Source organism: Heterocephalus glaber, unplaced genomic scaffold, assembly GCF_053883595.1.
Source record: "Heterocephalus glaber isolate CG9 unplaced genomic scaffold, H.glaber_assembly_v1.0 deba00001610, whole genome shotgun sequence".
In the NCBI taxonomy this organism is placed as follows: domain Eukaryota; kingdom Metazoa; phylum Chordata; class Mammalia; order Rodentia; family Bathyergidae; genus Heterocephalus; species Heterocephalus glaber.
The window spans coordinates 21,730,071-21,752,877 of NW_028258381.1; the positions used below are offsets into that span (position 1 = coordinate 21,730,071).

The 22,807-nt window shown below is 51.0% G+C and overlaps 1 protein-coding gene across 22 annotated transcripts in view; it reads left to right on the top strand.

Annotated features, from left to right (window-relative positions):
- The first annotated feature begins 4,126 nt into the window (after positions 1–4,126).
- Mlxipl (MLX interacting protein like) overlaps positions 4,127–22,807 on the top strand; it is a 37,186-nt gene continuing 18,505 nt past the window's right edge. For 3 of the 22 annotated variants that reach the window (XM_087196233.1, XM_087196239.1, XM_087196236.1), the window contains exon 1: positions 21,785–22,150. In XM_087196233.1, coding sequence (XP_087052359.1) covers positions 21,858–22,150 — 293 coding nt within the window. In that variant the 5' untranslated portion in view covers positions 21,785–21,857. Of the gene's footprint in view, positions 4,256–6,666; positions 6,815–21,765; positions 22,151–22,807 lie in introns of those variants that run through there. The other 19 variants (XM_087196244.1, XM_087196246.1, XM_087196235.1 and 16 more) reach the window with 15 other exon arrangements.

The window sequence follows — 22,807 nt, forward strand, 5'->3', positions numbered from 1 at the left end:
AAAACAAAGAAAAATTTAAAAAGGATTATAGTACAGGTTTTAAACAGCAGCTGAAAAGGGTTTCTCTCTGGAAAGTCCCTGGATTTTAGTTAGTAGAGTGTCTGCCCTGTAGGATTTTCAGGGCTCAGTGTGTGAAGGGGACACTTCATTCTCATGGTTTGGCTGCCTGGTTCCATCTCTAAACGTGTTGCTTTCTAACCTTCAGTCCCTTGAAAATGCTTTATTGAGATATAATTCAATCAGCTCAACAACTTAAATTGTACAAATAAAAAATAAATTGTACAAATCAATGGTTTATTTTGTATATTTACGGAGTGGTATATCTAGCGGCACAGTCAATTTTAGAACATTTTGTCACCCAAAAAAGACCCTGTACCATTAGCAGCCGCTCCCCAACTCCTGCCCAGTCCTGCCTGCTCCCTCCTCCCCATAACCCCTAAGCTACTTTCTTTCTCTGAAGATTTGCCTACTGGACATTTCACATAAACAGAATTATATGATATATGGGTGCTGTGACTGTCTCCTTGTCAGTTAGCACAATGTTTTAGAAAATTCATTCATATTGCACCGGATAGCATATGGTTACCCTTTCCTTTCCTTTCTTTTCTTCATGGTACTGGGGCATTGAACCCAGGGCCTTTGCACTGAGCTACGTCTCAATCTTTTATTTTTTTTGAGGCAGAGTCTCACTAAGTCACTAAATTGCCCAGGCTAGGCTCAAACTTGCCATTCTCCTGCCTCAGCCTTCCAGAGAGCTAGGATTATAGCCATACACCACCACTCTTGGCTCACATGCCCTTTTTTAAAATCTGAGCCTCCGGTACACAAAAATAATTATTCCCAACTCATGTATGTGTGTGTATTTTTAAAATACAGCCTCACCTTTGGTCCATACGCCCTTACTTCCATTTATTTGTGTATTTATTAATTCACAGTAAGCACAAGTGAGTCCATTACATAACCCTACAATGGAAACCCCAACAGTAATTTACATAATCAGATGCCCCTTCCCAAGCCTGCTTTCCACCCAAAGTAACCACAATTCTGCATCTGGGGTTTGTTATTCCCCTGCTTTTAAAAATAGCTTTATTGTCAGGAGTGGTGGCACATACTTGTAATTCCAGTACTTGGGAGGCTGAAGCAGGAGGGTCCCCATGAGTTCAAGGGCAGCCTGGGCTACATAGCAAGACCCTGTCTCAAAAAATATATATATATTGGGGCTAGAGATTTAGCTCAGTGGTTTCAGCACCTGCCTCACAAGCACAAGGTCCCGAGTTCCATCCCTGAACTCAGGGATCAATATTGCTTTTTTTTTGGTACCAGGATCTGTGCTTGTACCAGGATCTGATCAGTGCTGGAACCACTGAGCTAAATCCCCAGGCCAAATATATATATTTGGCTTTATTGAGCTCCAATGAACTACACATATTTAAAGCGTACACTCTGATGAGCTTTGGCGTAGTTATGCTCCCATGAAATCATTACCAAATCAAGGCATGAACATGTCCATCACTCCCCAAATTTCCTGTGTGTCCCTTTGCCATCCCCCCTCCTGTCCCTTCCCTCACCCTTGAACTCCAGCCTCAGATATCATCCCTATCTGCTCTCCGTCACTACAGGTCACTCTCCATTTTTGAGAATTTTGCCTAAAGGGGATCATACAGGGTATTCAACTCAAACACTTTCTCTGGGCTGGGAACTTTCAAAATCCTATTAGCTATTTTGAAATGTACGATTAATTGCTGTCCCCATAGTTACCCTGCTGTGTAATAGAACACTAGAAATTATTCCTCCTATCTACACCAGTTAAACATTCTCTCTTCACCGTGCCCCCCCCTGACTCTGAGAACCACTATTCTCGCTACTTTTTTTGAGACAGGGTAGTTCAGGTTGGCCATAAACTTACTGTGTAACCCAGGCTGGCCTTGAACTCGTGGCAATCCTTCTGCCTCAGGCTCCTCAGTGCTGGGATTTAGGTGTGTACCACGACATCCAGCTCTACTTACTACTTCTGTGAGATTAACTTTTAGGTTCCACATGTAACTGAGCACTTTCAATATTTGGGGAGTGTGTGTGTGTGTGTGTGTGTGTGTGTGTGTTTGTGTGTGTGTGTGTTACTAGGGATTGAACCCAGGGCCTTCACAATGAACTATATCCTCAGTCCTTTTTTTTTGTGGTTATCTTGAGACAAGATCTTGCTAAGTCATTAAATTGTCCAGGCTGGACTCAAACTTGTGATTCTCTTGCTTCAGCCTCCCAGGGTGCTGGGATTACAGGAGTGCACTATCAATCACTCTGTGCTAATATTTGTCTTTCTATGCTTGATTCATTTCACTTCACATAATGTTCTCTGGACTTATCCATGTTGCCACAAATGACATGATTTCATTCCTTTTTATGGCTGAATAGTACTGAATGTGTACATATACCACATTTTCTTCACCCATTCATCATCAATGGGCACTTGGGTTGATTCCAGTCCTCACATCTCTTTTTGAACCTTGTGACTGTGTTCCCACCAGCACTAGGATGGGCATGTGGGAGGCTCAATATAGCTTGGAGAAGCCAGTAGCGGCATCAGAGCTCACCATCGGCCTGATCAGAGGCTCAGGCCACCCGAGGACACCCCTGTGCCACATGTCATCCGTGGTGACCTCTGACGCAGAGCTGCCAGCTCTGCCATGGCCAGGTTCCCCACTCCCCTCTTACTTGGTTTAGGGGGTCAGCATCCTGCCAGGTGCTCGGTTCACACCAGGGGAGCCTTTGCTGACCTCTAACTCCCACCCCTAAAACCTCCACCCTCTTCACACAACTCTGCTGACATTTGCCAGCATATTTTCTTCCACATCCAGTTCTGGGGCTGGATCCAGGGTCCACAGAGACCCCAGTGCTTTGGAGAAGCAGATGCACAAAGCACAGTAGCAAGAAGTCCCTTCAAGCTGGGCCTGGTGGCACATGCCTGTCATCCCAGCACTCAAGAGGCTGAGGCAGGAGGATCGAAAGTTTGAGCCCAACGTGGGCAACTTAACAACTTAGGGAGAACTTGCCTCAAAAAGAAAAATAAAAAGGCGGGCCGAGGGGCTGGGGATTTAGCTCAATGGTTTCACCACCTGCTGCGCAAGCACAAGGACCCAAGTTCAATCCCCGGTACCAAAAAAGCAGGGGTGGGGGGGGGCTGGGGATTTAGCTCAGCGGCACCGTGCCTGCCTTGCAAGTGTAAGGTCCTAAGTTCGATCCCTGGTACTGGAAAAAAAAAAAAAGGGTTGGGGAAGAAGCTCAGTATGAAGACCCTGGGTTCAATCCCCAGTACTGGAAAAAAAAGGCCCTTCAGCCCAGGAGTCCTCCAGCCTTTCCTGGTGGGTGTCACAAGACTGGGCTGGCCAGAGCACTCAGGGGCCCCTTGACTCCCCCTGCGAATCGGGGTGAGCCGACACCCTTCCCCAGCTCCCTGTCCTCCCGGTGGGGCCCGTCCTCCCTGGTGACATCTGCACCCCTCCACCTCACAGGTGACCTGTGCAGCTCCCCCAGCCACACTGGAGTCCACCACTCCCTGTCCCTTGCTGCGTTTCCACCCCACGCCACCCTCGTGCCCCGGCTCCCAGCGCCTTAGCCTAGAGCAGAAGGAAGGCTTCTGGGGGACCCGGCCACCCTTCTCAGCTGGCATCCCCTCCCCTCTTCCCCAGGCAGAAGCTGGCCCCCTCCCTGGCACCCACTGTCAAAGCCCTGATCTACATGGTTTTCTATGTCTTTCTTTTTTTTGGTGGTGGTGGTGGGGCTGTACTGTGGATTGAACTCAGGGCTTTCACACTGAGGTATATCCTCAGCCCTTTATTTAACTTTAAAAACATCTTTTAAAATAATTTTGAGACGGGGTCTGCTAAGTTGCCCAGGTTAGGCTCAGACTTGCAATCCTCCTGCCTCAGCCTCTTACAGTGCTGAGTTTACAGGTGTGTAGCACACAGCCTGGCACTAAAGTCATTTAAGACTCGCCTGGCCCTCCCCCCGCATTAGACTAGAGGTCCCACGAGAGCCAGACCATGTCCTCTCCCAGCCCTCACCCCGGCACGGGATGTATTGCACAACAGGGACACGAGGACAGAGCCAGGCTACCTGCACTCCATTTCCAGCTCTGCCACCTGGAACCACCTAACTTCTCAGCACCTCTGCTTTCTTATCTGTGAAATGGGGAGGAAACACCTTCTTCCTCTGGCTGTGGAAGGAATTGAATGAATCAACCCACATGAAGGGCTTAGAGGTGAGAGCGGGACTCGGCAGGTGCTGGGTGCTTGGCAGACAGGCAGCTGCCTTGTATCACGCTGAGTTGACGTGACCACCTGCCTAACTCGGAGCGTTTTTGTGTGCCACTTTCTGTTGGCCTTGAGGACACTTCCTCAGCTTCTGGGGAGGGCAGGGAAGGCCCCCCACCCCCTTCCCCAGCATTCAAGTAACCATGAAAATCTTCCTCCTTCCCGAAGCCTTTCAAGGTGAGGCTGCTTCTGGAAGTGTCATCCCCCTGCACCTCCTCTCTGATGTGAGGGCTCTGTGACCACACGCATCCCTGCCATCCCTGCAGCCCACTCCTGTCTTTCTCTTGCCCTGCCTCACTCTAGAAGGGAGGCAAACACCTCTGGACCACTTCCAGGTCCACTTGAGGTGGGGATTTGTTCCCCTGTGGTACTGGAAGCTCTGTCCCTAGTTTTTTTACTTTTTACTTTGACACAGGGTCTCACTAAGTTGCTAAATTGCCCAGGCTGGGCTTGAATTTGTGATCCTCCTGCCTCAGCTTCCCAGAGTGCTGGGATTATAAGCATGTGCCACTACACCCTGTTAGTTTCTTTTCACTGGGCAGAGCTGGAGTTAAGAGGAGCCCTGAGAAAGCATATCTTGTCCGAACTTCCCTGCAGCCACTGTTTTACCTATGGATAGGGTCAATCCCAAAATTTTAGATGAATTATCAAAGTTTTAGATAAGCATTGTAAATGATCTGTTCGTAAAGTATGCCCCAAATATTGCATGCAAGGTATTAAGACCAAAAAAAAAAAAATCATTGTTTATCTGAAGTTGAAATTTAACTGGACATCTTGGATTTTCATTTGCTAAATCTAGCAATCCTATGCAGGGAAACTGAGGCCATGGGCGATGGCATAATGACAAAAGTATTTTTCTTTTTTTAAAAAAAATACCTTTCCAAGTTGCAGTTAACCAAGGGCAGGGACAGGGCTGTTTATGTCCTGGCTCAAGCCCTTTCTCTCTCTCCCTCTCTCTCCCTCTCTCTCTCTCTCTCTCTCTCTCTCTCTCTCTCTCTCTCTCTCTCTCTCTCACACACACACACACACACACACACACACACACACACGGCCTCTGACTTCCTTCTCTGGTCCTGCTCTGGCTGGGGACACATGTCTGTCCAAGTCCCCACAGGAAGAGATGCTGTGAAAAGACTCTCCAGGGGCTGGGAGGGGAGCCCATGTCCTCCCCTGCTTCCCTTCTCTGGATCCCCAGGCAGCCCAATCCTCCAGCCCTTCCGTCACAGCCCCCTGCCCTGCTCCTGTCAGTGGGAGACCCTGGGTATCACGCCCAGCATCATGCCCTTGCCTCTGGCACCCACCTCCAGCGGAGGGGTGCAGAAAGAAAGACCCCAGGGCCAGGAGCAGCCCCTCCCAGGAGGAGGTGACGCTGAGACCTGGGCTTATTCTTGGACTTGGAATCTGGCCCTCGGCCACCACCACCACGATGGGTCTGTCCCTGTCCTCCCTGGGGGCTGCTCAGCAGAGGGCATGCCGGCCTTTGTACATGAATTGTGTCAGCAGGACCGGGCCCTAAGACCACTGGGATCAGCCAGCTAAAGGAGGTGGGAAGGGCCTCAGAGAGGGGCTCAGGAAAGGGCGGGGTCCAGGGAGGGGACAGGGGCCCAGGACAAAAGTGCAAGGAGGGGAAGTGTGTCAGAAGGAGGGGGCTGAGGAGGAGGTGGGGACTCTAGAAGGGAAAGGAGGAAGGAGAGAGGGCTTTCAATAGCCAGGCATGGTGGCACATATCTACAATTCCAGCACTCAGGAGGCTGAGGCAGGAGGCTCCCCGTGAGTTCAACGCCATCCTGGGCTACATAGGGAGTTTAAGGCCAGCCTGGATTACATAGTGAGAGCCTGTCTCACCCCCCACCCAAGAAAGAGAGGTTCCAAGTGGGACTGAACAGCCGCTGAGGCAGAGTAGAGGGCTATGAAGGACTTCAGGGGGAAGAAGGGGGGTCCCAAAGGGGGTAGGGGCTCGGGCTGCTCAGGGAGGGGGGGAGAGAGCTGGGGCTGTGGTTGTGAGAGGGGTGGGAGATCAGGGGGAGGAGCTTAGCGCAGACCTTGAGCTGGGGACTCCGGATGGAGCTGGTCCCGCGGGCTTAAGGGGCTGCGGGCGGATGGGATCCGGACAAGGCCCGCGCCGGGCTCCCCTCTGGCCCTGGGCTGTGGCTCCTCCCTTCTGCACCCAGGCTGGTTTGCGCCCCCCCCCCCCAGCCCCGCAGAGGGGGTTAAAGGTGAGCGCGCACGAGCGGGAGGGGATTGGCAGGCGCGCGAGCCCACAGCCCGGGCCACCTTTGCGCCACAGCCTGCTCGCCGGCTGGGCGGCTGCCACCCACGTGCTAACGAAAGAAGGAGGCGCCGGATCAAGGGGCAAAGGACGCCGTGCCGCGGACGGGCGGGAGCCAGCAGTGCCCGTCCACTCCCGCGGCTAAAAGCCAGGCGCGCGGCGCCCGGAGCATCCCGCAGTTCCGAGGACGCCCAGGGTCCCGGGACGGACCGCAGGTCGCGGAGCCCTCGGTGAGCAGGTGCGTGCAAGCGCTTCGCCCAGGAAGAGCAGGATCCTGTCCCCGGCCTCAGTTTCCCCACCTGTCCAGTGGAGAGGGGCGCCCTGTGGCTGAGCTGGGCAGAGGGGCTCATATCCTTGGCAGCCCCTCACTGAGGCCAAGGGGGTGGTGGCCAGCTCACACCCCCGGAGGACTCTAGATCAAAACTCCAGGAATCCGTCCTGGTGGCCCTTTCCAGAGAAGCACAGGGCTCGGTGCTTGGGGTTCTGGTTGCCTCCTGGGTCCCCCTGGTGAGACTGGGATTGAATTGAGACCTTGAGAGGGGCCTCCTTGGAGCCACCCATGTGGCCAGGGAGCCAGGAGGGAGGGCTAGATGCCAGGGTGGGGCGTGTGGATTTCCAGCCACCAAAGTGTGCAGGACTGGCGAGGGACAAGGGAGTGGTGGCAGGCCCTCCCGCTGGTCTGGCCTGGAAGGTGAGGGCTTCCTGCCGGCTCCCAGCCACCTGTTCCCACCTGGGTCTCCTGAGGCCACGCTGGCAGAGAGGGGCTTGTGTGGTCAGTTCTGGGGTGAGTTTGGGAGCTTGGGGCTCTTGTCTTGTCTGGTTGTGTGGCCTTGGACCCATTGCTTCCCTCCTCTGGGCCTGGCTTGTCCTTGATGTTAGCTTCCAGCCACTCATATGGAGCTAGAGACAGAAATAAATGGAGTAACAGGCTGCTTTGAGGCCCTGCGGGTCTTCCTTAGGAGTGATGCTTCAGGGATCTAGCCCAGGCCACATCTGTCCTGAGGGGTCTGGTTATCTTCAGCAACCGGCTTGTCCCAGCGCCTGTGCCAGCCTCCTGTCCAGGCGAGGTCGGAATGGGGGTCCAGGGGTCTCAGGGCCCCCAGGGTGACCCAGCTTCTCAGCTGAGGGCAGCGCCAGCTTCCTGAAGAGGAGGGAGGTTCCAGCCCAGAAGCTCAGAGCTGTGGCCCCCAGAAATTTTCTCTTAAGGAAGAGACCCTCTGACAGCCCCTCAAACCTTCTCAGGACCAGGGCTCAGTTTTAAATTGGGGTTGTGGCTCAGTGGGAGGGCAGCTGAGAAGCAGGGTTGGGCACCCACCTGGGGACTTGGGATCCTGTGACTCGAGTCCGGGGGCCTTGGGGTTGGCCCTGCTGGAGATGACGTGTGGACTCGAGGGAGAGCTGGTCATGAGCACCGGCCAGCTGCAGGTGGCACGGAAGGGTGGAAGGGGCAGGGGCCACAACCTTGGGCTCCCGTGGGCCATACCTGGCCAAGTCCCCTCCTGGATCCTGGCCTGGGGTTGCTCTTGGCTCTGGGGCTGGTGCTGGGGCTGTCAGGGCTGGGAGGAGCCCCAGCCACCACAGCTCTTGCTCCCTGGTACAGCCAAAGAAGGGATCTGGCCTCCAAGCGGCTGCCCCAGCTCAGGATGGCCATTCTGAAATTTTCTGTGCACCTACTATGAGCCAGGCACTGCATGGGGCTTTTCTGACACCGTTTCCTTCTTCTGGATCACATGAGAGGGAAAAGATATTATCTCTACTTTATAGATAAGTAAGCAAAACCCAAAGAGGTCAAGGCACTGGCCCAAGGTCATGCAGCCCAGCAGCAACAGGGCCAAGTGCAAACTCAGGCAGCCTGAATTCATAGCTCTGGTTTTGTTGTTGCTGTTTTGAGACGGGGTCTTATGATGTAGCCCAGGCTGGTCTCAAATTTTAGGCAATCCTCCTGCCTCAGCCTCCCAAGTGCTAGGATTATAAACATACACCACCACACCTGGCCTAAAGCTCTGTTTTCTGCTCTCCCTGGTACCTCTAATTTACCCCTCCATTGACTTTGCCCAGTCCTGTCCTCCTCGGGGCTTCACTGTGCCCTGCTGTCACTCTCCTGTAACCTGAGACTAGAGCATCCATGCGCTCTGCATTTGGGGCTGTGTTGGCTGCCTCTCGGCTGCCTAGACCAGCTTACAGTGTGTACACCACCTGCACCCTCCTCGTCTGCCTCCCCACCCATCTTTTCTGTGTCTGAGGCTTGGGCAAGGTGGCTCCTGCCTGCCTTTCCTCTTTGAGGTCAGCTAAGTTGACTGACGTTGAAGAAGGGGGGCCCATCGGAACAGGGAGGAGTGTAGTATTCCCAGGGCAGACCTGGCACTGATAATGGGTGACGCATTTTTCTGACTGTCCCCAAGATAGGTGGGTAGGCTGGGTGACAGTCATGGCCTGGAGTCCTCACTCAGCCCCTCTAGCTGTGTGACTGCTGGTGACACATCTGCCCCCCGGGAATTCCTTTGCCAGTCAGTGCCAGGGCCAGTGCCTGGCAGAGGTGGCGTGGGACTAGCTGAGGGGTAGGTGTTTGGATCTGGGGCACAGGAAGAGCTGCCGCCTGCCTTATATGGCTTGAGGGGACTTTTCCATTTCTGAGTCCCCTGGTGGAAGTTGTCACCCCATCTTCTGTGTCCTGAAGCAGCCGGTTCTGTGTGTGGGGGGGGTGTGGGGGGGGCTGGGATTGAAGTCAGAGCCTTTGCACTGAGCTACATCTCTGGCCTTTTAAATTTATTTTTTATTTTGATACAGGGTTTTGCTAAGTTGCCCAGGTTGGACTCGAACTTGTGATCCTCTTGCCGAAGCCTCTCAGAGTGCTGGGATCACAGGCTTGTGCCCACCATGCCTGGTAAAACCAGGAAAGAAGCCAGGTGTGATGCACATCTGTAATCCTAGCTGCTCAGGAGGCTGAGACAGGAGGACCACAGGTTCAAGGAAAGGCTGAGCAATTTAAGGAGGCTCTGTCTTAAACTAAAAGTATTATTATTATTTGGGTTTCTTGAAACAGGGTCTTGCTATGTAGTTCAGACTGGACTTGAGCTCACTATGTAGCCCAAGTTGGCCTCGATCTTGCCCCTATCCTCCTGTCTCAGCCTCGCCACCATGCCCAGCTTTCAAATTAAAAACTTCATTGTCTTTTATTCTTTTGGATTTTTGAGACAGGTTCTCACTGTGTAGTTTAGACTGGCTTTGAACTCACTGTGTGACTGGCTTTGAACTTGCAGTGATCCTCTTGCCTTAGCCTCCCAAGTGCTGGCCAAATTTAAAAATTTTAAAAAGGCCTGGGAATGTAGCTCAGTGGTAGAGGCCTTGCCTAGCATGCATGAGGCTCTGGGTTCCATTTCCAGTATGAAAAATTAAAAGTAAAATAAAATGAAAACCAGGAAAGAAGGCAAGAAGAAAGGGCAGAGGTGAGGGGGGAAGGGAGGGGGCAGCCCATGGTCACACACTAGGGGCCAAGTTCAAGCCCCACAGTCTACACCCTGAAGCCCTCACCTCTGTGCCCAGGAGGGCACTGCCATGTCTGACCCTGACCCTCCCTAGGTAGACAGGTTCTGGGTGGGGACAGTCTTGACAGTCATTCTACCTCCCCAGGACCCCTTTAATCCTAGCATCTATGCAAAGGCTCCACCCTGGCACCCTGGGGTGGCTGCAAATGGTGTCCAGGCTCACAGGAGGAGGCTGCATTGCTGGACACATCTGCTCGCTGGGCCTCTGTTTCCTCCTCTACAAGAAAGGCAGATTAGCTGGGTGTAGCACGATGGGAGTCTGAGGCAGGAGGATTGCAAACTTGAGCTCAGCCAGAGCAATTTAGTGATTTAGTGAGACCCTGCATCAAAATAAAAAATCAGGGGCCAGGGATTTAGCTCAGTGGTTTTGCCGCCTGCTGTGCAAGCGCGAGGACCTGAGTTCAATCCCCGGTACCAAAATAAAATAAAATAAAGTAAAAAATTAAAAAGGGGCTGAGGATGTAGCTCAGGGTGAAGGTCCTGGTTTCTACCCCCAATTTCTCCTTCTGGGGAGCGTGAGGCCTGTGGGTTGCTCTTGCCAGCTTCTGCTGCTCATGCTGGGCTGATACCAATCTTCCCAAGTAACAGCCGTGAGCCCTGATCAGTAGTTGGCAGGCCCAACAGTCCAGAGAAGGACTCACCAGCCCTTCATGGGTGCAGTGAGTATTCACAAAGTGCCTACTGTGTGCCAGCTGCCCCCTTGTAAGCAGGAGGCACCTACCTGCCGCCTGGCTCAGGCTGGGTGGACCCACCTGACGGTTGTGAGAGGACCCCAAGGGAGCCTTCTGTTCCTCCAAGCTGCCCACGGGAAGACTCGGATTCTGCCGCCCATGCCTCTGGGTTCAGATCTGGGCTTCTCTTTAACCGTGACCCAGATGAGTGTCCTCATCGCAAAGGCCGTTGGGAGACACAAGCAACTCTCTGGGCCTTGCTGTGTTTCCTGTGATGGGGACCGTCAGCCTCATGTGACATGTGGTCAGGTGGATCCATTAGACAGGAAACCGATAGGAAGGGCCATGACCCAGTGGGTGCCTGGCCATGGTGCCATAGGAAAGGCATTTTCCGTCTTTGTCCCCGGTTCCTGGCCCAGGGCTCTTAAAACCCTTGGACTCTCCAGAATGACAAGAGTCTCTTTGGTGTGCTAGGGAGATGAGCAGTGGCTGGAAGCCACTATATAAGATGTCACTAGAAAGGCCAAGTTACATGGTTACAAGGTTGAAGTTTCAGCCCTAAGCCCTACCTTGACCTCCAAGCTCTGGAGAAGGGAGACATTGAGCTGAGTTTGAGTTCAATCTCTGTGTTAGTCAGTGTTTTGTTACTATAATGAAGCACCCAAGGCAGTTAACTTTATAAAGAAGAGAGGTTTATTGATAAAGCTCACAGTCTGGGAGGTTCCAAGGTGTGACACTGGCATTGTTGAGCTCTGCAGTGGCCGTCTTGCTGGCAGAGTCTCAAGGTAGCACAGGGCACCCTTTGGCAAAAGACAGGGAACACATGTGTCCACAGATATCTGCACTCTGTCCTTTGTATTGTTTTGTTTGTACTTAAAATTTTTAAAAAAATTTTGATTAGTACACGATTCCGTTGTTTGTGGAGAACTGGTACCTAACACATCTCAATTCTTTTTTCTTCCCCACCCCTCTTCCCTTCTCCATCTCTCCATCTCTTGGTCCTTTCTCGTTTATAAGAGATCTATCTTTCTGGGTTTTATTATTTATCTTTTACTTTGTTCTTCAAATTATTTATATTTCCAGTTTCTCATAGAAGAGAAATCAAGCATTGGGAGGCTGAGGCAGGAGGATTGCCTCAAGTTTGAGGCCAGCCTGGGGTACATACATAGCAAGACTCTGTCTTAAAAATCCAAGGGGAAGGCCAGGGATTTAGCTCAGTGGTTCTGCTGCCTACCTCAATAGCTCAAGGTCCTGAGTTCAATCCCTGGTACAAAAAAAAAAAAAAAAACCAAGGGGAGAAAGGAACCCATCTCCATTGTTGGTGGGAGTGCAGACTGGTGCAACCACTGTGGAAGTCAGTGTGGAGATACCTCAAAGAACTAGGACTAGAGGTCCCATTTGACCCAGCTATTCCCCTGCTGGGGATCTTCCCCAAAGAATTAAAAGAATCATACCACAGTGATATATGTGTACGCATGTTTATAGCGGCACAGTTTGTAATAGCTAAAGCTTGGAAACAGCCCAAGTGGCTGTCAACTGGAAACTGGATAAAGAAGATGTGTTTTTTTAATAAAATGGAATACTACTCGGCCATAAAGAAGAGAAACCAGAGACATTTATAGCTAAATGGATGCATATTGAGGCCATCCTCTTAAGTGAAATAAATAGGACACACATGTGTAAATACAGAATAGTTTCTCTGGTGTGAGAAACTGAAAGTGTAAATAAGGATTAAAACAAATAATTGATAATTTGAAATAGGAAGAAAAGGTCCAAAGGGGTAGGGGAAATGGGAGGGGAAGGGGAAAGGAAAGAAGGGAAAGGAAAAATTATGAGAAAAGAAAAAATGGAAACAAAGTCTATGTAAATAGGGAAGGGTGGAGGGGGTGAAGGGCGCACAGGTAATGGGGAAAAAATAAGAACCAAGATGTATCATGTACAGGTACAAGCATCCAATGATAAATATAAACATATTGTATATCTAAAATGTACCAATTAAAGAATGTAAGAAAAAAAAAAAAACCACAAGGGGAGGGCCGGGAATGTAGCTCAGTGGTTCCACCACCTGCCTCGAAACCACAAGGTCCCGAGTTTGATCCCCGGTACCAAAAAAAAAAAAAATCAAGGTGGGGGTGGGAGGGAGGGACGGCCTCAGAGAGACAGAGAGACAGAGAGAAAAGCCATGCAATATACCTTCTGTGTCTGATTTATTTCTCTCACCATTATGGTATCAAGGTGCATCCATTTTCCGACAGATGACTTAAGTTTATCTTTTATGGCAGAGTAGTACTCCACTGTGTGTAAATACCACACTTTCTTTATCCATTCATCTGTTGATGGACACACAGGCTGTAACCAAGATGTAGCTATTGTGAGTTGTGCTGCTGTAAACACAGGGGTGCATGGATCCCTGTAATTGATGTCTTTAACTCTTTTAGGAAGACACCTAGAAGGGGAATCGCTGAGTCCAGTTGAATTTCTTTTTTTTTTTTTACCAGTTGAATTTCTACTTTTAGTTTTTTGAAGAATCACCACACCGATTTCCATAATGGACGCAATATCAGGGGTGATTCTCCAATAAAGAAAACCCTTCTAAAGCCATGAGGATTCACTCATGGAGGCCCACCCTAATGACTTTATCTAATCCTGGCCACTTTCCAAAGACTCCACCTCTGAATCAAGTGTTCTTTCTCTCTCTCTCTCTCTGGTTTTTTTTGTGTGTGTGCACCAGGGATCAAACTCGGGACCTTGTGCTTTCCAGGCAAGCGCCGGAACCACTGAGCTAAATCCCCAGCCCTTGTTTTTTTGTTTTTTGCAACAGGGTCTCACTACGTAGCCGAGGGTGGCCTCGAACTCGTGGCAATCCTCCTGCCTCAGCCTCCCAAGTGCTGGGATTACAGGCATGCACCACCAGGCCCAGCTTCCACTCTCTTAATACTATTAACGTATGACTTTGGGGACTAAACTTCTGCATGAGTTCAGGGCCAGCGGACAGATATAGTCAAGTTGTAGCAATTAGCAATGACCAGGGATTGATCGGTCACGCCCATACGGTGCAACCTCCACAAAAAGCCCTGAACAGAGCTGTGTGTGCCACTGTGACACGAGGAGTACACTGTCCTCCCCTGGCTCTGTGTGGCACACCCAGGAGGCTGGGCTGCTTCGCCTGCAACCCCTGAAGGCCCATGGCTTGTATGAGGTGACCCACAGCTCACAGATGAGCCACCTCCTAGGCCTTGTGCACCAGAGACAAAGAGCCCCCTTGGGGTCCCCGGGCCCCTGGGAGTGAGAGTGTGACTGGCAGCCAGGCTGGGAGGCAGTGCTGCTTCACCCCAGGCATCGACTTGTCAAGGGCAGACTCTGTCTGCTCAGCCTGAGGGGACCTCTCGCTCTTGCTTGGGCAGACTTCAGGGTCACCAAGAAATGCAGGGTCCCCACAGTGTCATCTACTACACTGCCTCCTCGGGTTTCTTTCTTGGAGAATCACCCCTGATTTCAAAAGCAATGCCTAAGTATTATACAGTATCCATGTTTATAGAAATTTACCAAGTATTTCTGTTACCCACCATGCTGACACTGATGACATCATTTGGTGCCTGTATGTCCACACTTTTCTTCTCTGTTTATATGCGAATGTTTATTATTAGCAGTTTCTGTGCAAATGAGAGCCCACTTCCAAATTGCCTGTAACTTTCTTTTTTGTTGTTTTTTGGGGTTTTTTTTGTACTGGGGATCGAACTCGGGTCCTTGCGCTTGCACAGCAGGCAGCGAAACCACTGAGCTAAATCCCCGGCCCTGCCTGTAACTTTCTTTTTCCCTTCTCTGCGGTTTCTCCCCATGTCTCTCCCCACCCCCATGACAACAGCAACTCCCATTTGCCACCTAAGCACTTGGCAAGTGTTCATCTGCTTAACCCTCAGAAAAGCTGTGAGGTGGATCCTATCGTTATCTCCATTTTACAGATGAGGTTCTGCTAAGAGCTACGAAGTATTCCACGGCACGGATTTATCCAAATTTATTCAACCGTTCTCCCATTTTTCAGCATAATGAATGGTGTGGTGAGAAATATCCTTGTACATCTTTGCATGATAGTGAAGGTTTTTGTTTTTCGTTGTTTTTGTTTTTCTGGAATTTTTTTTTTTTTTTAGTACCAGGAATCGAATTCAGGACCTTGCACTTTCGAGGCAGGCACGGTGCCACTGAGCTCAATCCCCAGCCCTGTTTTTGTTTTTTGAGACAGGGCCTCACTATGTAGTCCAGGCTGGCTTTGAACTCACTGTGTAGTTCAGGATGGCCTCGAACTCATAGCAATCCCCCTGCCTCAGCCTCCCAAGTGTTGGAATTGCAGGCATGCACCACCATGCCCAAATGAGAATTTTTTTCAGTACTAGTGATTGAACCCAGGGTCTTCACAATGAGCTACATCCCCATCCCTTTTTTTATTTTCTTAGTTTTAGGTAGGATCTCACTAAGTCACTGAATTGCCCAGGCTGAGCTCCAATGTGAGATCCTCCTGCCTCAGCCTCCCAGAGTGCTGGGATTACAGGTGTGCACCACCACGTCTGGCTCCTCTTTGTCTTTTGAGGCCCATCTAAGCAGCCTTCCTTGACTGCAAGGCTTCAAGTCACCCCTCCATCCTTGGAACTTCCACAGTCCTGGGCACCATGTCTGCCCCTCCCTGAGTCGCTGCCGGGCAGGGGTGCCTCTCACCCACCCCTGCTTGTCCAAGAGCCTGGGGTGAGCGGGTAGTTAGTACAGTGAGAGGGTGCAGGGTGGGCGATGAGTAGGTATGTGGGTAGGTGGGAGTATGAAGAAATGGGAGAACAGGTAGACGCAGATGGGAGATGGACAGATTGACCAGCAGGAGCTGGATAAATGGGTCGATGGAAGAAAAGATGGGTAGATGGATGGACTGACGATTACGAATGCTTAGAAGGAGATGAACAGGTGAGTAGATAACAGGTTGATTATTAGGTGATGGATGAATAGGTAATGACTAGATGGATGGATGGATACTCATTTGATTTCTACTCTGCTGCAGTTCCTCCTATTTTCTCCTCCTTCTCCTCCACTCTGTGTGTGTGTGTGTGTGTGTGTGTGTGTGTGTGTGTATTTTATTGGAGATTTATCCCAGGGATGCTGAGCTATGTCCCTAAACCTTTACTTTTTACTTTGAGACAGGGTCTCACTAAGTTGCCCAGGCAAGACTTGAACTTGCCATCCTCCTGCCTCAGCCTTCCACAGTGTTGGGAGCACAGAGGTGTACACTACCATGCCTGCTTCCTCCACTTGTGTGTGTGTGTGTGTGAGCGTGTGTATGTGTGTGTGTGCTACTCAAGATTGAAGCCAGAGCCTTTCCGCTGAGCTTAATCTCTAGCCATTTTTTATTTGGAGACAGGGTCTCACTAAGTGGCTATGTTTCCCAGGCTAGGCTGGAACTTGGGATCCTCCTGCCTCAGCCTCCTAGAGTGCTGGATACAGCCCTGCATGACCACACCTGGCTCCTCCTCCATTCTTACAACCTGGAAGCACAAAGATCAATCAATGGTTCTCAGTCAGGACCAAGTTAGTCCACATAGGACTCCCTGTTGTCATAATTTAAAAATGTATGAGCAATGTGGTTGCTACTTGTATATCGCTAAACTTACACACAGAGGCAGTGTTGAGATTTGCGGGTTTTTTTGGGATTGGGGGGGTGGGTTGGTACCGGGGATCGAACTCGGGTCCTTGTGCTTTTGCAGCAGGTGGCAAAACCACTGAGCTAAATCCCCAGCCCCGAGATTTGTGTTTTTTTATATAGAAGAGTTGGGTGCTTCTGTAATAAAAATTATTGTTTTGACTTCCTCATTTCAAGATTATCACATTCATCAACTTTTTCTTCTTGGGTTGATCATCCATTTTATAGATGTAGAAACTGAATCTCTTACCCACCTCACCATCCTTTGCCAGGTCCTCCCCTGGGCCTGGTCACTGTTCCCCTCTTCCCAGGCTGAGATGCCTGCTCCACATGTGGCAGCCCCAGGGAGGGCCCTGCAGATCCCACCAGAAGAAGAAACAGAGGTTGTGTTTCGGATCTTAGGGTGCGCAGGCTCATGAGGCTCCCTGGAAACCCAGGCTCTCAGACTGAGGCTGGCAGGAGCAGGGAGCAGGCATGGAGACCACTGTGGTGGGGATGGGGGTAAGCCATTGAGCACCGTGGTGCCATCAGGCCCCTTGTGACGGGGACTCAGGAGGTGCAATGAATGGTGTCCTGGGTGTGCCTGTGTGTGAACAGTTTCCTTTAAAAATGACTTCTAGGGCTGGGGATTTAGCTCAATTGTTCCGACGCTTGCCCCGAAAGCACAAGGACCTGAGTTCGATCCCTGGTACAAAAAAAAAATTACTTCTAAACACATGTAAAAAGCATCATGTCGTAAGTATCCAGTTCAGTGAATTTTCAGAAGACACACCCATGTGACCAGAACCTAGTCAAAGACGTCACATGTTAGCAGCACCCCAGAAAGCCTTCTGGTCACCCCAAGGCTCAATGCACCCTGATTCCTAACACACAGCTGACCCTGTGGCCTTTACCTCGGCGGGGTGGATGTTCCATGTTGTGACTGCAGGTGGTATATATGTCTCCACTCACCCGTCCATGGATAATGTGGGTTGTTTCCAATACAGGGTGAATAAGCCCCGTGCTGTGCTGAATGGTCTTGTATATGGCTTTTGGTGCACATAGGCACACATTTCTGTGGAATTGCTGGGTCTTAAAGTTGTTGGTCAATTAATGTGTTTAGACATGCCCCCAACACCTCCGCCAAATACCTTGCACTGGGACAGCTGTAGTGGTCCTTGCCAAATTCTTTTTCAAAGTGGTATTTTGGGGAGTTTTGTTTTGTTTTGAGACAGAGTCTTGCTATGTAGCCCAGGCTGGCCTTGAACTCCTGATGATCCTCCTGCCTCAGGCTCCCAAGGGCAGGGATTTTTTTTTTTTGCAGAACTGGGGATGGAACTCAGGACCTTGCGCTTGCAAGGCAGGCAGCGGCACCACTGAGCTAAATCCCCCACGACCCAAAGGAATGAAATATTGATATTTTGGGGAGGGGCTACTGGGGATCGAGCTTAGGACCTTGCACTTTGTTTTGTTTTTCTTATGCTCCCTAGGGTGGTCTCAGACTTAAGGGATCTTCCTGCCTCAGCCACTCAAGTAGATGGGACTATAAGGGTATGCTAGTCCTTTTAATTTGAGAAGCTCTTTACTTGGGGAACAGACTGGCATCAAACTGCCTGTGTTTGATTCTAAGTTCCTTTCACCTGACCTTTGGGGTTGGGGGGGGCGGTCAGTGCTAGACCATTTGCCTGTTCCAGGCCCTGGGTTCAATGCCCAACACTGAAAACAAAATAAAACAAAGCTGTGTCCTTTACCAAAGCCTGCTGTTTGTTTACAGGATAAGTTCAAAGTCATGAGGCTCTTGTGAAGATTCTGTGGATCTGTGGGTGGAAAGTGTCCCATAAATGTTAACTCCTCTTTGCTAACCCTCACTTGGGTCTCCCAGAACCTCTTAGGACCTCAGTTTCCATGTTTGTAAAATGCTGGTGAAAATACTGACACTTTCGAGCTGAGTGTGGTGGTGCATACCTGGAATCCCAGCACTTGGGAGGCTGAGCCAGGAGGTTCACCATGAGTTCCAGGCCAGCCTGAGCTATACAGTGAGCTCAAGGCCAGCCTGGACTGCATAAAGAGATTCTGTCTCAAAAGAAAAAAAAAAGAAAATACTGACACACTGCATACACACAGTTAAGGATTACCAGGAAATGCAATCATGTCTAAAAGTGCCTGATTATTTTACTGAAGTGTAATTTACATATTATAAAATTCAAAGTCAGACATGATGGCACACTCCTATAATCCCAGCACTTCGGAGGCTGAGGCAGGAGGATTGCCTTGAGTTTGAAGCCAGCCTGGCCTGCATAGTGAGTTCAGTGCTAACCTGAATTACATAGTGAGACTCTGTCTCCAAAAACCAAAAATAAATAAACAAAATTCACCCTTTATTAGTGGTTCTTAGTATACTCAGTGTTGTGCAACTACCATGACTATTTCCAGAACTTTTCATTGCTCCAAAAAGAAACTCCATGCCCATTCTTCCACCTCAAGTGGAGTTGCTAAAATACTTTCCACTTTCATTTTGTGTTATGCGCACATTCTTTTTTTTTTTTTTTTTTGGTAATGGGGATTGAACTCGGGACCTTGAGCTTGTGAGGCAGGCGCTGGAACCACTGAGCTAAATCCCCGGCCCAATACTTTCCACTTTCTATCTCTATAGGTATTAAAGTGCCAAATAGCCGGGCTTGGTGGCACATTCCTGTAATCACATCCAGCACTCAGGAGGCTGAGGCAGGAGGATCACCACAAGTTCCAGGCCAGCCTAGGGTACATAGTGAGTTCAAGGGCAGCCTGAACATAATAAGACCCTGTCTCAAAAAAAAAAAAAAGAAGGCCGGGATTTGGCTCAGTGGTTCTGCCACCTGCCTCACAAGCTCAAGGTCCTGAGTTTGATACCCAGAACCAAAAAAAAGAAAAAAGAGTACCAAACAGTTGCTTTTCTGTGTTTTAGTGTCCCCCCCCCCGGGGCCCACTTTTCTGGTTTTTGTTTGATACTCGGGATTGAACCCAAAGCCTTCATTTACACTGAGCTATATCCCCAGCTCTTTTTCAAAATGTTTTATTTTGAGATGGGATCTTGCAAAATTGCTAAATTGCCCAGGTTGGTGTCCAATTTGAGATCCTTCTGCCTAAGCCTCAAGGCATGTGATGCCATACCTGGCTCTTTTCTAAGGTTTTTAATTCCCTTGTTTTATTTTATTTTGAGACAGGGTCTCAATAATTGCCCAAGCTGGCCTTGAACTTGCAGTTCTCCTCTTTAGCCTCCCAAGTAGTTAGGAGTGTGCCACGGAGCCTGGCAGTTTCTAATATTGGCACAAGTAAAACTTTAAACACTCCAACATATCAATTCTTGTGTCTACAGGATAGCCCAGAGTTGTTGGTCAATTAATGTGTTGAGAACCCTGCCCCCGTAAAATAGCTTGCACTGGGACAGACACATAAACTTTTTTCTCTGTGTGACGGATGGATGGATGGGTGGATGGATGGAGTGTCTAATAGATTCGTGTAACATAAACTCATTTATTCAGCAAATACCCACTTGTGCATTTGCACTTGGTGGAAAACAGGCCATGGAGAGAAACAGGATGTGATTCCTGCTTCCAAGGAATTTGCCGTCTAGTGGAAAGGAGAGACCTGTGCACTGCTTGCTGTGCCTGGCCAGAGCAGAGGGAAATGAGCTTGTACTGATGGGAACCAGGGTTGTGGGGACTCAGACGGTAACCTGGAGACTGGGGAGGATGTCAGAGGGGTGCCATCAAAGATGGGCCAGCTTGTGACAACCAGGGACGGTTGGGGGAGGAACCCTGAGAGCCGGACGGGGAGGTAGGGAGGACATGGTGTCAGGCAGGACCACTGGGGACAGCCAGGTCTTCATACCCCAATCGAGACCTTGTCCCGTACCTCCAGGGACTGTGAACTGGGCTTGTTTGTTTGAGAGGCTATAAACTCTAGGCGGAGGTTAATAGAGGACAGATGGGAAGGCAGTGAGAGGTGAGCAGGGCCAGTTTGCACCAAGCCTCCACTGCCCACTGGGCACGGCCACCCTGCATCCACCGTGTCAGGATTTGTGGACATCTTGCATCTTGTTTACTTCAGTGCTTTTGTTTTGTATTGAGAATTGAACCCAGGGCCTTTGCACTGAGCTACATCCTCAGCTTTATTTATTTATTTATTTATTTATTTATTTATATTTTGAGACAGAGTCTCCCTAAATCGATAAGTTGCCCAGGCTTCGATCCTCTTGCCTCAGTCTCCCAGACTGCTGGGATTACAGATGTGTACCACTGCACCCTACTTCAGTGCTATTTTGCTTGGAATTTCATAGGCAGGGCTGTCTTTTTGCCATTGGGACCTTCAGAGATGTATCAGGCCCTGAAGAGGTGGAAGTGAAGTGCAGATGGCCATGGAGGGACAGGAGGGCGTACTCCCCACACAGGGCAGCAGGGAGCCAGTGAGGGGAGGGCATGGAAGGGCTGGCCTGTGAACGGCCTTGACAAATGGTGTCGCTCCTTGACTGGTTCCCGGGGTCCCTGTGGACAATGGCAGGGTCGTCCTGGGCTGTGTGATCCTAACATGGGTTCTTAGAAAGTGTTGCACATGCCTATAATAATCCCAGCACTCTGGGAGGCTGAGGCAGGAGAGTTGAAATTTGAGTGACTTGTTGATTTAGTGAGACCGTCTCAAAATAAAAACTGTAAAAGGGCTGGGGTTGTAGCTCAGTGCGAAGGCCCTGTGTTCAATCCTCAGTATCAAAGCAAACAAACAAACAAAACGTGTGACCCCTTCCCAAGGCTCCAGCACACAGCTGACCGCTGACCTCTTCCTCCAGGTTTCCCACGTGACCACAGACAGGCGGTCTCCAGCCCTCCCCCACCAATAACAATCCGCTGGGGTCTTGCAGGATTCACTAGGGGAGCTGCCAACCTCCCGTGGGCCGGGCCTCTAGGGGCATTGCTTGTGTTGACCCCACAGCCTCCGGAGAGGTGAGGACTCCCGGCTGTGCCTAGGATCGAGGCCAGGGTAAAGTGCGTCGAGGGTGGAGCAGGCGGATAGAAGTTAGGTAGGGGGATGTCCCGCTGGATGCACGAATCCCGGGCACCAAGGCGCTTTTAGGATCAGGAGATGATAGCTGGCCCATCTGGAGGTGGTTGCTTTGGTACCCCGAGCGGTCACAGCAGAGCGAGAGGAGATAGGGGAAGACGCGCCAGAGCTGCGAGACTTGCTCTTGGAGTACTGGTTATGCTTATACCAGCCCCGCCCCGTCCCGCCCCGCCCCGTCCGGGGGCGTCTGGGCCATGCCCACTCGACTGGCCTATCACAGAGAAGGGGCGGGGCTATGCTAATAATGCCGAGCCCGCCACCTGGTTCCCGCAAGTAGCTCTGTGGAGCGCAGGCGAGGTGGTCGCAGCTGTGACCATGGCCCGGGCGCTGGCCGGTCTGGCCTCGAGCTTGCAGGTCCCGCGGGTCGTCTCCATCCCGGACTCAGACTCCGACACAGACTCGGAGGACCCGGGTCCCCGGCGCAGCGCTGGCGGCCTGCTCCGCTCGCAGGTCATCCACAGCGGACACTTCATGGTGTCGTCGCCGCATAGCGACTCGCTGACCCGGCGGCGCGACCAGGAGGGACCTGTAGGACTTGATGACTTCGGGCCGCGCAGCATCGACCCCACACTCACGCGCCTCTTCGAGTGCTTGAGCCTGGCCTACAGGTGAGGGCGGCGCCGGACCGATGGCTCAGCTCTCCGCTCGGACGCGCTGGGGCGGCCCTGGTCACCCACGCGCGCCTGGTGCTCGCTCCTCCGGGCCTGCGGCCACAACAGGGCGTCCCCTCCCCAAGCCCTCAGCTTCTTCTGACCCAGCCCAACGGACCTGCCACCTTTCGCCCCTGTAGGTCCCCACCGGTCCCACCCCCTGAGCCTCTGTCCCCAAGGAAATCCCAGTCATTCCTCGCGCTCCCAGGACCCTACTCCACCCCCGGGCCATTCCACGCGGCCACTTGCTGTGGACCTCGACTCCCTCCCCAGCAGGCCCTGTGGAGAGCTACTCTTTTCCTGCATCCCCGCACACTACAATACTCCCAGCGCCCATGGCTGTCCTAATTTTTATTTTATTTTATTTTATTTTTTGGTACCGGGGATCGAACTCGGGACCTTGCCCTTTCCAGGCAGGCGGTGGAACCACTGAGCTAAATCCCCGGCCCTGGCTAATTTTTGAAGTACTAGAGGTTGAATCCAGGGCCTTTGCACTGAGTTACATCCCCACTCGTTTATTTTTTATTTTGAGACAGGGTGTCACTCAATTGCCCAGTCTTGGCTCCAACTTGGGACCCTCCTGCCTTCGCCTCCCATAGTGCTGGGATTCCAGGC